The sequence below is a fragment of the Ornithodoros turicata genome, chromosome 4 (genome assembly GCF_037126465.1).
Source record: "Ornithodoros turicata isolate Travis chromosome 4, ASM3712646v1, whole genome shotgun sequence".
In the NCBI taxonomy this organism is placed as follows: Eukaryota; Metazoa; Arthropoda; class Arachnida; order Ixodida; family Argasidae; genus Ornithodoros; species Ornithodoros turicata.
In genome coordinates this window covers 13,485,795-13,499,192 of record NC_088204.1, presented here as the reverse complement: position 1 = coordinate 13,499,192, position 13,398 = coordinate 13,485,795, and the positions used below count along the sequence as shown (strand labels likewise).

Below are 13,398 nucleotides of genomic sequence, written 5' to 3'. Positions count from 1 at the left end.
AAAAAAGTTTTCGCACCTTCTGGGGAGCACTTCCGCTCCCTAAAGTTTTTTTTTTTGGTTATGCGCAATATTGGAATGCAATGTTAGGAAAGGTGCCTCTGGAACGTCAACGTATTAAATGGTGGCATAGATAAGACATACAAAACATGGGTATCCAGTCCACACCATGATGCCATTTCATAACGAAATGCGCACTTCATTCTCGCACATTATTATGCACTGCAATACAGCATAAAATAACAGTGATCACACAAACTACAGAGCACTCAGTTTTACCACTACACAACAGTTTTCCCCCCAAGCATTTTTTGGGAGCTATGCAGACATGGTACAAACTCCAGCAAGTAAAAAATACTGTATCCTGAAAAAACAGCCATACATTACATGTCCGGTCACTGCGTCCAGCCTGACCAAACCTTCCTTTCCATTTATTTTAGATATTCTCATACCACTTTATACAGATTTATCTTTCGCAGCTTCTCGTCTCCCCCGACAGCATCCGACTTGCAGCTACTCAACCGAAGACCTCTTGCGACGCATACACCATGTACAGGAATCCGTCTTCGTCTCGTTCGGAAGTGTACAGGTCACCCAGGGTTGCGGACACTGGTACCATGTTCCTTTGGTTGATCAGCAAGAAGAATGCCTGGTTTGGATGCAGCTCCAGACGTCTCCTGACATTGGGGAGTGAGACTTGTTCAGGTTCAATGCACTTTGGTGTCAGTCACGTTTAATTTTCGTGTTCCTACCTGATAATTCTGACCAGCTCAGCCATGGTAATGTGATCTGGTATGAGGAATTTTGTGCGATCGAGAATAGGTAGCTGTCTCTCGCCAGCATACCGTTCGATGATTACCTGCAGGGGAAAAAAAAAAGTGGTGTGTTACAAAATTAACTCGTGCGTTTGTTGATATTCCCCGTATATGCGTATGTTGAATATGTTGATATTCCCCGTAACTTTCAAAGCTCTTCTCCACCCAGTGTTCGTGCCACGAGCAGCACCTGTGTGAAGTATCTTTTTCTTTGAAGACAAAACAAATGAACTGACCAGTGTAGAAACTTGTGTCAACAGGGCGGTGCTTCCTAATTTGTAGGTTTGTATTTTATTTACTTCACTCCACACGAAAATGGGCGTCAGGCACAAAAAGGAGGAATCCCTGACCAGGTGGGGTAATCATAACGAGATAACGGTAATGAGATAAGCTCTAGGTCGTTGCAATTCGCTGAGCAATACCAACCACTGAGGCATCCTTCTAGGATAAAATACGTACGGGAATCTTGTTCGGGTGTTCCGCACGAATAGCGTCTACGTCCTGTTTCCTTTGAACTGCAAAGAATTGCATCATTCTCAGAACACTGATACAGAGCATGTTTGGAACGAAACACGTTTCGATCGGTCACACACCTCATTGAACCACGAACCACCGATCATGGTAGCAGCGACAATGATATGAATGATACGAAGTGTAAAAGTATGGACGAGGTTATCTTTCAAACACTTGGGACGCAAATGATACGAGCAGGGCAGAGGACGTACTGTGACGCATATAGAAATATGCGTCACAACTAAGCTATTCGCGCTATAACTTCGATTTGTGCAAGGTATACCAGTGAAAAGACTATCTGGCTCGCGGACTAATAGTCAATCGAAATGGCGCAGATACTATGTGGTGATGCACAGTAGTAAGGACTCTAAACGACATGGATCTTTGAAGCAAAGTGTACCAACTTACGGTATGTGCGCCTTTCTTTGTACGGCTTCACTTCCACTGCAACATTCTCGCTGACAGTTAGGTCATTCATGCTGGGGAGCAGCAATTACGAAGCCCAAAATTTGTAAATAAACAACACCTTCGTCACGCAGCTGCAAGACTGAGGAACCGGATGTTGCGGAATCGAACAACGGAAACGACGGTCACGTGACTTGAAATAGCGAGCTCCCCGTGCTCGCGTGCCTCAGTGAGACGCGCGCAGTTTCAAATTAGTTTTATCGCTTACGAAAGCAAACGATAATAGACGATTTTACAAAGATGCGCGCGGCGCGGGTTATGGTTTATCACGGCTGACGCTTCTTCTTCTTCGCCTTTCTCCGCAGTGGCGCATAGCACGGGGCAATTGGCCACGGATCGTGACATGAGGGCCCAATTAATGACGGTTACGTGAAGCGATGAGAGGATGAGATGAATGAAATGACTGAATAAAAGATGAGCGGGGGAATGGAATGACGACCTGACAATCTACCAAAAGACAGAATGGAAGATGCCGACAGTGGAACATCGTGGGCACGGAGCGGGACGGCTAGGAACATGGCGCGTTGGGATGAGTAGCGCGAACAGTGGAGAAAAAAGTGTTCAATGGTTTCGTCTTGCTGGCAGTAGGGGCAAAGAGGAGAGACAGAGCGGCTAATTCTATGGAGGTAGTAGTTTAGTTGGATGACGCGACAGCGAAAACGCGTGAGCAGAACCTCCATTCGCCGCGAACCACAAAGGAGAGGGTTCCAGCCAAATTCCAGGTGCGCTAGTTCAGGCCGCGCGCGGCGCTGCAGTTGGAGGGCAGCAGCTCTACGGAGGCTGTCGAACCCGCATACCCGGGAATTATGGTGAGCTAGAAGGACTGGTGTGCTTACCGGCCTATCCAATGCATGGGAGCGCGTGGTCGCGGAAATGGCACCCGGTGACGTAAGATTGTTTACATGGGGCGTTTATGTTTATTCGCTCGGAGCAGAGCCCGAGCTGAGCGGAAGTGCGTCACCGAACCGGAAATCGATCGGTCGGGTGTAAAGCAAGGAGAAAATTAAATTCCATACGCGACCGAGCGACAACGGCTTTGCGCTTGCGCAGTATCTATTGCTGTGTCGTCTGCTTCCGTTGGTGTTCGTCGTAGGGCACCGTTTATGCCTTAGTGGCTTGAAGGTTTCGCTTCTGTCAGTTTTTCTGATTTTGTGTTCCTTCTTTTTTCTTTCTGTACATCATTTCATGTTTCATTCCATGTTGCACGTAGTGTGTGGAAGACGACGACGACGACCAATTTGCTTGCCGTTCACGCGGGGCCACTCGCGCGTTCGTCCATCACGACGCTGGCTGCAAACTCTGCATCAAAGCCTGTGTTACATAAGTTTCGCGACATCTGTCAGAGAGTTTTGCATTTTCAAGCACTAATTCCACAACTGGTTCGTGTGGTACGGCGGTCTAGATTGTCTGGATGAAAGCCATCTCAAAATTTCAAAATAGCCGCCATCTTCTAGCTCAGGAATTGTGGGAAGGATCTGCGAGCTCGCCCTCCAACCTCCGAGCGAAGCGAGCTGCCTCGGAGGTGACTCTGAGCGAATATCCAAACACAAAGCGGGCGGATCTGAGCCAATTCTCATACGCTCTCGAGCCAGATCTGTGACGACATATCCGCTCCGAGCGCCTCCGGGCGATTAAACATAAACGCCCATGGATGCGCTGACGCTCGCTGCGCGCCTCGCGGAACGATTTTTGTGGTGCTCCGAGATGCTCTTCTGCTTCAAGTCACGTGCCTTCCCGTGAAACGCGGAACCTTGCACCGTGCTGACTAAGAAAACAAACAGCGTCGGTGGATGGCCTATCGCGGCGTCACGAGCCGCGAGCTCTCGCGCTGTTCAACTTCGTTTTCGTTTGCTTATGCTGTCTCACGCTTTCTGCATGATGCTTGCAACATAACATTATTAATATACAAACGCATCATGGCAGCTTTCAATGCCTTGTAACACTCTTCATTCCTCATCTTAAAAATAAAGTTCTTGTTTCGATGGGTTTCGTTTGGTGTCTTAGAGTACAGTCGTGCAGGCAGCGTTGCTGCCACACGTCTAAACTACACTTGTAATAATACCCCTGCTACAGGTGGGTAGGAAACAAAGGGTGCGAGTGTCACAAAAAATTTGGCGGTTGTAAAGGGGGGGGGGCGATTCTGATTGTATGGTATGGGTACTTGGAGGACGCATTTGGAAATGTAAAGCACACAGTCCCGTGACTATATCGCTTAATTATAACCTGGCTGCTTATTTTCCTTGCGTTCAATATCTCTATTCATACGACGACCATCATTCAGGCACAAGCATGACAGGATTCCGTCTCCTGGAAGGGGTCCACTAATCACCGTTACCGGGACACCACGGTATAAGCACCGCATGTCGGCATAGACGCATCGTGGATATTAAATTTTCACACATCTTTTTAGCACAGTTTTTGGAAACCTTCTGTGGTTCCTAACTTAGAGCACTTAAAATGAGCTGGTGTGGCTCGAGCAACACAACGTGCAGGGTTAGGGCCCCCAGCCCTGTTTATGTCAAGCGCGCTTCGGATTCGTGTCCACTCCGAACAGTCCCGGGCCCTGAGTCGTTGCCCAGCCTTTTTGTTTGTTTTTGTGAGCAGTCCCCTTTCACATCGTGTCCGGCCGCGGAGGAGCAGGGAAGTGGTGTGAGTCTTTTGCCCAGCAACGGTCCCTCGATCGCTCGAAACGGAGAGGGCGATCAAGGTGTAGTGGTCCAGCTCAGTCCTCGGTGGTTGGGTAAATCTTAGTCGCTTCGGGTATGGTCCGGATCAGAAACGCAGAGGCGTGCAGTGCTTTGGAACAGGTACTAGGCTTCGCCGACCAGTGCTTCATCAAATAAGGTTACCATATGCCCTACACTCCACAATGCATTTCATGTAAATAAATTACTGAGTGCGGCTACAATAGATGTAGCATCAGTACTTGTTGTGTTTGTGTAATAAGCCTCCTGACGTCTATTTGCCATACTATTCTCCCTGTACTGGAACGTTAAGGTGGTGTACTGGTGCAAAATAAACGTTTTGTTAGACAAGCACACAGGATAGAATGTCAAGAATTTCGGCGATAGTGCACCTGCTGGCCACATTACAACCGCATAAAATCACTTCCTGTCGCTAGCTATTCTTTTTCGAATGAGAGTACACAAAATAAAGAAAGTGCGGTTTCGGAGACCAATCATTTGGTGTAAAGTGTATGTGTGCTGTTGAATGTGTGCTGCTTCATGTGTCATCTGTTGGGCACGAGTGCCCAATAACAAGAATGGAAGAACGTAGCTAAAGTTGGAGATGCCAATGAGAAAAAAATAAAGTATTTATGTACTGCCCTGCGTCAGAGTGCCTTTTTTCTGCGGTTATTCTCAAGCTGTAACGTGGGAAGGTGCAGGCAGTGAGAAAGTATTATTAGTTCTCAAGGTTCTAACGAAAAAAAAAATAGTGATACATCATGAAACAACGGGGCATTTCAATCGTGGGTAGTTCATTCGCGCGCGGAAAGCATTTCTTTATCAATAAGAAAGAAAAAGGAAAAGAAAGCAGCGACATTCGTCACAGGCCACAATACGTGATAACGCGGACAGATAAAGGGTTTTTCTAGAGACAAATGTGGAATATTTGAGTGTGCCGAAATTAAGGTATGGAAGAACAAGCTGCCGAAGTGCTGAATTGCAGGTAGAGATGTGAAATGTCCTAACGAGGTCTGGAGTACTGCAACTCACGTGAATCTCTCTCCAAATTTAGGGACTCTTTACAGTACTTATGTTACAGATATTTCTTGTGATACTTGGAGTACTTTCTTTTTTATGACCTTTCCGTTGTTCGCTGTAGATTTTTGGCGCTAAAGTGTCAAGCAAGTAGACTGCACAATCGTCGCTCAAAATATCCTGGCTCTTCCCATGACAGAAGTGGTCTTACATGAACAATACTTAATCTAGTCACCACAGTCTGCAGTTCGAGCTAACTCATTGTTCATGCTAGTCCTTATGTAATGTTGCGTGACGCTTTCAGTGCCATTTGGATACTCTCACTTGAGAAAAAGTTTGGTCGATGGGCGTCTTAGTTTACTCAAGTGCCCTTGACAGTTGGCACCCATCATGTTGCTGGTGTGAATGCCATCGCGCAACTGTGATAAGTAATTACTGTAGGATGTCATTTTCGATGCACAACCATACACTGTACGCAGCTCTAGTTTTCTGTAACAAGCGCTTTTGTCCAGTTCGTGTACGGTGCCGGTAGAGCGAACGATCTTCTGGAAAAGCAATGTACCGGCGGTGGTTAATTGCGGGTCCTATCATCATCCCATGTATGTGTGTGCACGATGTGCATGCGGTTGCGACTAGAGTGCGATTACCTCCACAAGTAACTAAAAATCACGTCAGTTATCTTTGGAATATGTGTGCCACTTGGAATTCAACCTCATCCTACGATGTTCACAATGATCATCTCGTGTAGAATCAGGGCCGGCGATAGTGGGGGGGGGGGGGGGGGGGGGGGGAGTAAGGCGACCGTCTTAAGGCCCGCGCTTGTATAGACCCCGCGCACAAAGCCTTCAACCAGGGATTACTTATTTTTTTAAATGTCAAGTATGCACTTAATCGTGTGAAACAGGCCCCGCGATGTGCCTTTGCTCCAGGCCCCGCATACCCCTAGCACTGGCCCCGTGTAGAATTTACTGATTGTCGTACTCATCCTCGCAATCCCTTTTCAAGGAGTCTCAATGATGCTGCTTTTACTTTTTTGAGAGCGATGTACTGCATCATTTCGGGAATGTTGATGGCATCTGGCAAGATTAGAGTCACTAAATAAGGCAAGATCACCGGCTGTTGTTACTAGCTTGTATCGATTCAATGCTACGCCTTCCCCAATGGTTTCGCGATAAAACTGTATCCACATATTTGTCTTTGAAGCCGGACAACCACGGCAATGCAACGATCAAGCAGCATTCCGTTTACATTTCTACAGTTCCTCTGTTCCTACAGTTCCTACAACCTCTCTTTTCTGTGCCACATTCCTTATTCAGAAAGGCGTAATTGAATGAGTATTTTCTGTATTTTTTTTTCTCAGTCAAACACCTTCTGTTCATAGATTTTGAACAGACACCTTCTGGTCATAGAAACGTAAATTTCTGATGATTCTTCATTTTCTGTAATTGGGTGACACGAGTTGGTTTAGGTATCAGTTCCTCGACAATTTCAAACACTCTGAATGTATTAACATGTATCGCTACATATCCGAAAATGGAAAATAGCTGATCTTCGCGGGAACGACATCAGTTGATTTCCAGAACATTTATTATAATAAATCTCAGTGTGTCTCTATGTGCGAAACTTATTCACACCAAAGAATTCCAAGGATACCTTAACGTGTCGCACACAAGCTGCATTCACACACTACAAGCAGCGTGAAACGGGATGTATAACGAAATCCAAACGTAACCAGGTAACTCAAAATACTGTAGCGAAAATTTCGCCACCTTCTTGTAATGTGCCAAAACGGGAGAATCATCGACTGACATTTTCTTCCTGAACATTAAGGCGCTACCTCTAGCATACATTAAAAACAAAAGCATCACTGCCAATTCCTAGACAGAACCCTGCACTGACTTCAAGCACGCCCCGTTTTCAGCAGTTTATCAAGTTTATCAGCGTGACACACCAGCACGCGCACATCTTTCTTTCCCTAGAATTTGCGGCGTATTGCTTCAATTTCGCCTATCGCAGGTACTCTGGGGTTCGCCACGTTGCTCTTTGCACATAGGGCCACGTGACCACGAGGGCGCGCGCAGCGTGAGCGAGCCGAGCCCTTCGTAGCCACCTGTCGGCGGGCCCGTCGGCACGACCCGTTTGCAACCGCCGTTCAACACACCTGTCCTTCTAGCTCACCATACGGGAATGTTGTTGTTCTTCTTCCTCTACCTCCGCCACAGATTGCACTTGCTTTTGTAAAAAGGCCTATATAGGTGGCTGTTGTTTTTCGTCGTTGTCAATACGACAACTATACTGTGATGTGAGCAAGCATTGCGCTTGTCCCATCCTACAGTTCGCAATACAAGACAACTATACTACTAAACTATTGCTAAATATTAGACTAAATACTATTGCGCTCCCAATGAAGTCCCCTGAGGGATGTTTAGCATTGGTAGTTACGTGAGACTGCCTGCCTAGCACTAGTTGATCCTGCTCTTCGTTTTTAGGGCGAGAGCAGTACTATTTTTGAATTGTGATGTGGGCAAGCTTTCGTTTGTCCCATCCTACAGTTGGCAATACGACAACTATGATCAAGAGCGACGTATGCCCCGGTTTTGCAGTCGACCTTCGTCATGCACGCTTCACACTACGAATATTTCCATTACCACGCACCAAATCACGCGGCATACTTTGTGGGCTGCTACTTTTGCGCATTCCTTTTGCTTTTCTCTAGGGAATAACAATTTTTGAAGGACGAAAACGAACCATAGACTTTTAACGAATTAAAGTTTGTTGAATCCTAGATATACAGGGTGTTCTTTTTTTAAATTCGTTAGAAATTTTTTATTTAAAAAATAGCAGAGAACGGGAGATATTCCTCGCTGAAAGCCATCCCATGTAAAAAGGAAAAAAAAAAAGAAAACTTCAACGCGCACGTGCGTTGAAATATCCATCGCTGAATTTCGATATTCAAATGAGCCGAATCAAGAAGTACGCACTGTTCGAGCACAGAAATGACGCGACGTTCGCCTACCTGGGTCGGAGAGTGTCTAAGTATATGGCCAACAGATTAGCGCCTACACCAAACAGCTCCATCGCTCCAAAGCACGTGGCCCTCTCACGTGGATTGCCTTTCGCTCTTTCTGCGCTCGAAAAGTGCGAAGTCCTTGTTTCGGCTCATTTGCATAGCGAAATTCAGCGATGGGTATTTCAACACACGTGCGCATTTCATGTTTTTTTTAAGCATGAAATTACTTTCAGCGAGGAATATCTCCCGTTCTGCTATCTCGCTTTTGCGCGAAATCCCCTAGTTAAAGAGTTAATTAATGAACTTTAGGCAATTAGTGATCTTGTAGTTACATACTTTCTTCGAGAGAATGTTCGCCTGGCCATATAACACAACTGCGAAAACGGCATCTATTTTGCTCAGCTAGTTTTTTAAATAAAAATTCGTAACGGCCTGTGGCCGCGATAGCATATCTCTGCACAATATCTGTCCAAAAAATTCCCTCCTCCCCAAAAAAGCTTAGCTGTGGAATTTGATATGTAACAAACTCGGTCCAACCTGTAGTTTGTGAACCTCTGGGGGTGAAAAAGAAAAGTGGATTTGTCGTCTGCTAAAGCCAAGGTTGCATATTCGCGCAAGACAACTGCAACAAGTATGGTGCAGTGATGAGACGCATTTCATTTTCATTTCACTTCATTTCCCGCATGCCGCAGTACAATGTAATGGGGGAGTGTTGCCAATATTCGAGTTCTGGCACTCGTTGGCGAAATGTTTGAAAGACATGTGCTTCTGCGAACATATTGTTGAAACGAAATAAACTCCTCGCAGGTCCTATAACGTAGCTCCGTGCGCAGGCACATCTGCTTTTTTCGAAGCAGGCGGCCCGTGAACAGAGGTCGAACAGGCGAGGGCATTCCCGCATCCCTGTGAATGGGGGGCGACTTCGTCGCATTTCGTCCGTTCGGCAGCGTTTCGTCGAACACATGGGCGCCACTGAGGCGCCAGACAGGCGCCTCCTTTGGCGCTTTCTATGGGTGTCACTAGATGGCGCCACCAATTCGAGCGCAAAAGGGCGCCCAGAAAAGTGCCTTTCTTGCCTGCTCGTCGCAGCCAGGTGAGGGAGCTTTCGCGGTAGGCCTAAACGGCTCCTATCCATATTTCGTTCTCAAATGGAGTGCTACGCTATATCCAGAGGAATGTGCATTGTCACGTACTGCGCCAGCAAAAGACGACAGTCATACTGACGGCACCGACGAGTGATGAGACGCCTTCCATGTGTTGCGTGTGATAACCGCGGTTGTGTTTGTGAAAAAACGTTTGGGAGCCGCCATGGATAGGATTCCGCTTGTGGATATCCAGTGTTGTGTGTGCGCGTTGCGGGCTTCGTGATACGTGAAACGAAATTTGAAAGTGGTGGAGTGATTCGGAGCAAGTAACGACAGTTCGACAGCCGGGAGTGCTTCCCGCCAACTTGGATTACTCGACTTATCTCGGATCTTGCCAGCGGTAAAAAAAAAAAAAAAAAAAGTCGAAACGAAAACAAATAAGCAAAGAAAAAAGGAAAGGCTTCGATCACATGGCAACAACATGACTTATTCAACATGGAGCTCGCGCTCAGTGATGTGGAAAAACTGTTCACCGTTCTCAGGTGATTTTGGAAGAAGATGCCAAGGAAGTTTAAAACACAAGGTTAGCTACAGCATGCTTTACCATTGCCCACAACAATGGGCAGGCGCTTGCGGGTCCCTGCTATTCTTGACACGCACGTTATCAATACTCTCTTGCGGCTCCGTTGTATCATTCAAAAGGAAGAAGGGAACTCACACGGCCATCTAATCACGAAACACGGCCCGAGGACCCCATGCTGTAATCTAGTTTTCGTACTGCCGAGGTAAACATCGCACTTTCCAGGTCCTTATCAGTACGCTGCTGCGGCAAAACGAAATGACTGCGCCATTCAAGCAAACTGGTGTAAAACTTCGAACTTCTGAACATAAGCACCTCGCCCTGGATGCTTATCACAGTATAAGTTACATGTATTGTATTCAGAACCTCAGTAAAGGACATTGCACAAGAAACGCAATGTCCGGCGATAAAAACAACACACAAAAAAAAAAACTCTTAAAAAGAAACTTCTTTATAGCAGCAAGACAAGGCCAAAGTTAATACCCAGTATACTGTTACCAGCGCATAATATCTCCCTGTGCATTGTCATCTATATCACACACAAGAATTGACTAGTTCTAAAGCACGACTGCATTTATAATTTTGCAGCATCCTCTACCCTAGGGCATTACATAGGAGATTGGACAGTAAAACTTATTACAGATTACACTGAACGATATTAACGCACAGGGGGAACACTGGGCTGAAACCTTCCATTTTCGACATTCTTCTTCTTCTTCTTATCGACTAACTTACAGTGTGCACATGTCTGATGTAGATGTTATTTCAATGCAACAATGAACTATGCGAGGCACATATGTTACAACATGTGGTGCTTCTAAATATAAGTCGTGAGGTTTAACCAAAGGCATGTTTAACCAATACCATACACTTTAAGCCTGCGCTTGAGCTTGCAGGACAGAATGAAAGAAATAGCCTGGTAACACCCGAGTATATTAATAGCATAAATAGGAGTATATTAATATTTTTGTCTCCTTAATCTGGGGGAGGCATTAAGAAAAAACAGTCGGACCCTAAGTCTACACTGAACACGTGGAATGAACATTGTTCATGTGAAACAAACAGTGTCTTCTACGGACGCACGTGTTTGACTCTTAACAATCGTAGATACGCAGTGGAATCGGACTTTAAAGCAAGCTGCCAGCGAGCGAATTTACTGTGCTGCGACATTGTGCCGAGCAGTACAATAGGCAGGTTGCAGAAGTTTTCACATATCATCAACAATTTGTGAAATTCTCGTGTATCATTAACAATGTGTAATAAGTATGCCTGCAGGGTTCTGCGAACAATGGCGTTTCGTTGAATTAAGACATTATTGAAAACGGCAGAAAAGATTTAATAGGTCTCGCATAACCAACTGCACGGTACATTGTATGTGGCAACGCAGTTAATGGTTCTCTTCTTAAAATTACGGCGGCTTTTCCCTTTTTTAACGGTGTGGTTCGATTCATTCGGCCGAGTGCGTTCTTGAAATTATGTCTGATGGGTTATTGTGCATTCAGACAGATACAGCAGACGCAGCTGGCTGATCATGTTTTACATGAGCCACCGTTTCATTGCTTGATTACCAAGTGCTTACTAAGCTTAAAGACATTGGCTTAGCTGGCGGAAGCTTTGGCAATCGACGTCTCATACTCAGAATCACGCAGCATAATTTTTAATTCCAGGAAATTAACTCTTGCAGTTGTGGTAACTAAGTTGCTTAGCTACATCATTTTAATTAAATACTAAAAAACAAGGGACACTTGTTGAATGGTTGAGTGTCTTCACTCTGAGCGGTGTCTCAAGCAGTGCATCAAAAACGGCAAACTCTGGCCAGTTCAGTTCGTGGTAGTCAGTATGATACACACAGAGAATATTTTTTGTGTTTTTAGAACCATTATGTTGGCATAATGGCACTATAGTCATGTTCCACTTAAGAAGGAAAAGTAGAATCCAGTCGGTCATCGCTCACTGCTCCGCAGGTAAGATGGTTGGGCACAGAGACCTCACTCTCCCTCCTATTCCAGATAGTGTAATCCGTCACACTCATTCTTGTTTAGCGCAAGATTTGGTTTAATAGTAATTTATTACGCAAATATTTTTTTGAAATTGGGCGGGACAAGTGAGAAACAGCTTTTACTTGCAGACGGTCCATTACTGACTATTGGACTTCCTGCAACAACGCATGTTCCACAGCGTCATCCATCATTCCATCACCATAGCCGTATCCTTGGAAAAACTTGAATCGCCAACCCTAGCACCTAATAGAGGAATCTTGAGGGACTCAAATTTTTTGTGCCAAACTTTCATGTCTCTTCTTTTGTCAACTTCCGTGTACCCTCTCACCAGAGCATTCCTTCCTCAGAGTGACATGCTAGCAGTGAATGGGATCGTACGGACTTACAGACATGTGCCTAGGTAATCCAGTCACCTGTTTGTAAGTCGGCACAGTACCATTCTCTGCTAGCGTGTCATTCTGAGGAAGGAATGCTCCGGAGAGTGTTCCGTAAACTTTTGTCCAGCACTTCACATGTTGTATCGCTATGTTACTATCCGAAATATTAGCGAGTCTCGGCGAACCACAGTTGACATGGAAACCATGCAGCAGGTATTTGTAGCTTGCCTTGGCTAGTTCCCACTGAAATCTATATCACACAAATCAAACAATTCCTTGTAGAGCTGTATGATTGTTAAAATGTACGAGGAGTCTCATAGAAGCTGAAGGATGTCGCGTCCCCTTAATATATTTGGATAACCTTTGTGTCAGCCACGTCATATTTGCACCCTACAGCCAATTTTCAGTCAAGTCACAATGGCTCCTTAATGCCCAGTGGGCAGCAAGGAGGAACGTGAGAAGTTCGTTTTGGAGTATTTTGTGACTTGTTTTGTTATCTTGGCGTTTCTGGTCTTGGCAGGAGCATTGGAAAATAGTCCCCCCAAAATAGAATCCTGAAGCAAAGTGCCTTGGAATAACATCAAACATTCTCCGTGTGTTTTAGGGTGTATAGACATTCCTTGCACGGGTGATTCAGAACGTACAGTGTCAGTTAACCAAAATTTGCATGAAATGGGGAATTGTACCGCAAAATGTTTTCTTATTATTATTATGGTTACAGCTATTCTACCGTATATTGTATTATGATACGGTTATATACGGTTGACTTCCAACAAATGCTCTACATCTTGCAGTCTAGTAGGACTGTAGCCTTTGTCTCATTCTACTGCATAGCAGCACGAATTACTGTGCTAC

General features: G+C 45.4%; 2 protein-coding genes across 2 annotated transcripts in view; one reads left to right on the top strand and one right to left on the bottom strand.

The window, feature by feature from the left end:
• Window positions 1-380: 380 nt before the first annotated feature.
• LOC135391107 (microtubule-associated proteins 1A/1B light chain 3A-like) lies at window positions 381-1,984 on the bottom strand. Its single transcript, XM_064621206.1, has 4 exons — window positions 1,734-1,984; window positions 1,272-1,327; window positions 750-856; window positions 381-674 (listed from the first exon to the last, which is right to left on the bottom strand). Exons 1-4 carry the CDS (start codon window positions 1,801-1,803, stop codon window positions 515-517), a joined length of 393 nt encoding a protein of 130 aa, XP_064477276.1. The 5' UTR covers window positions 1,804-1,984; the 3' UTR covers window positions 381-514.
• A 7,560-nt stretch (window positions 1,985-9,544) lies between these two features.
• Window positions 9,545-13,398, top strand: part of LOC135391102 (trithorax group protein osa-like) — a 48,804-nt gene continuing 44,950 nt past the window's right edge. The window contains exon 1 of the mRNA XM_064621199.1: window positions 9,545-10,169. Within this exon, the coding sequence (XP_064477269.1) occupies window positions 10,145-10,169 (25 nt within the window). The 5' untranslated portion in view covers window positions 9,545-10,144. The remainder of the gene's footprint in view (window positions 10,170-13,398) is intronic.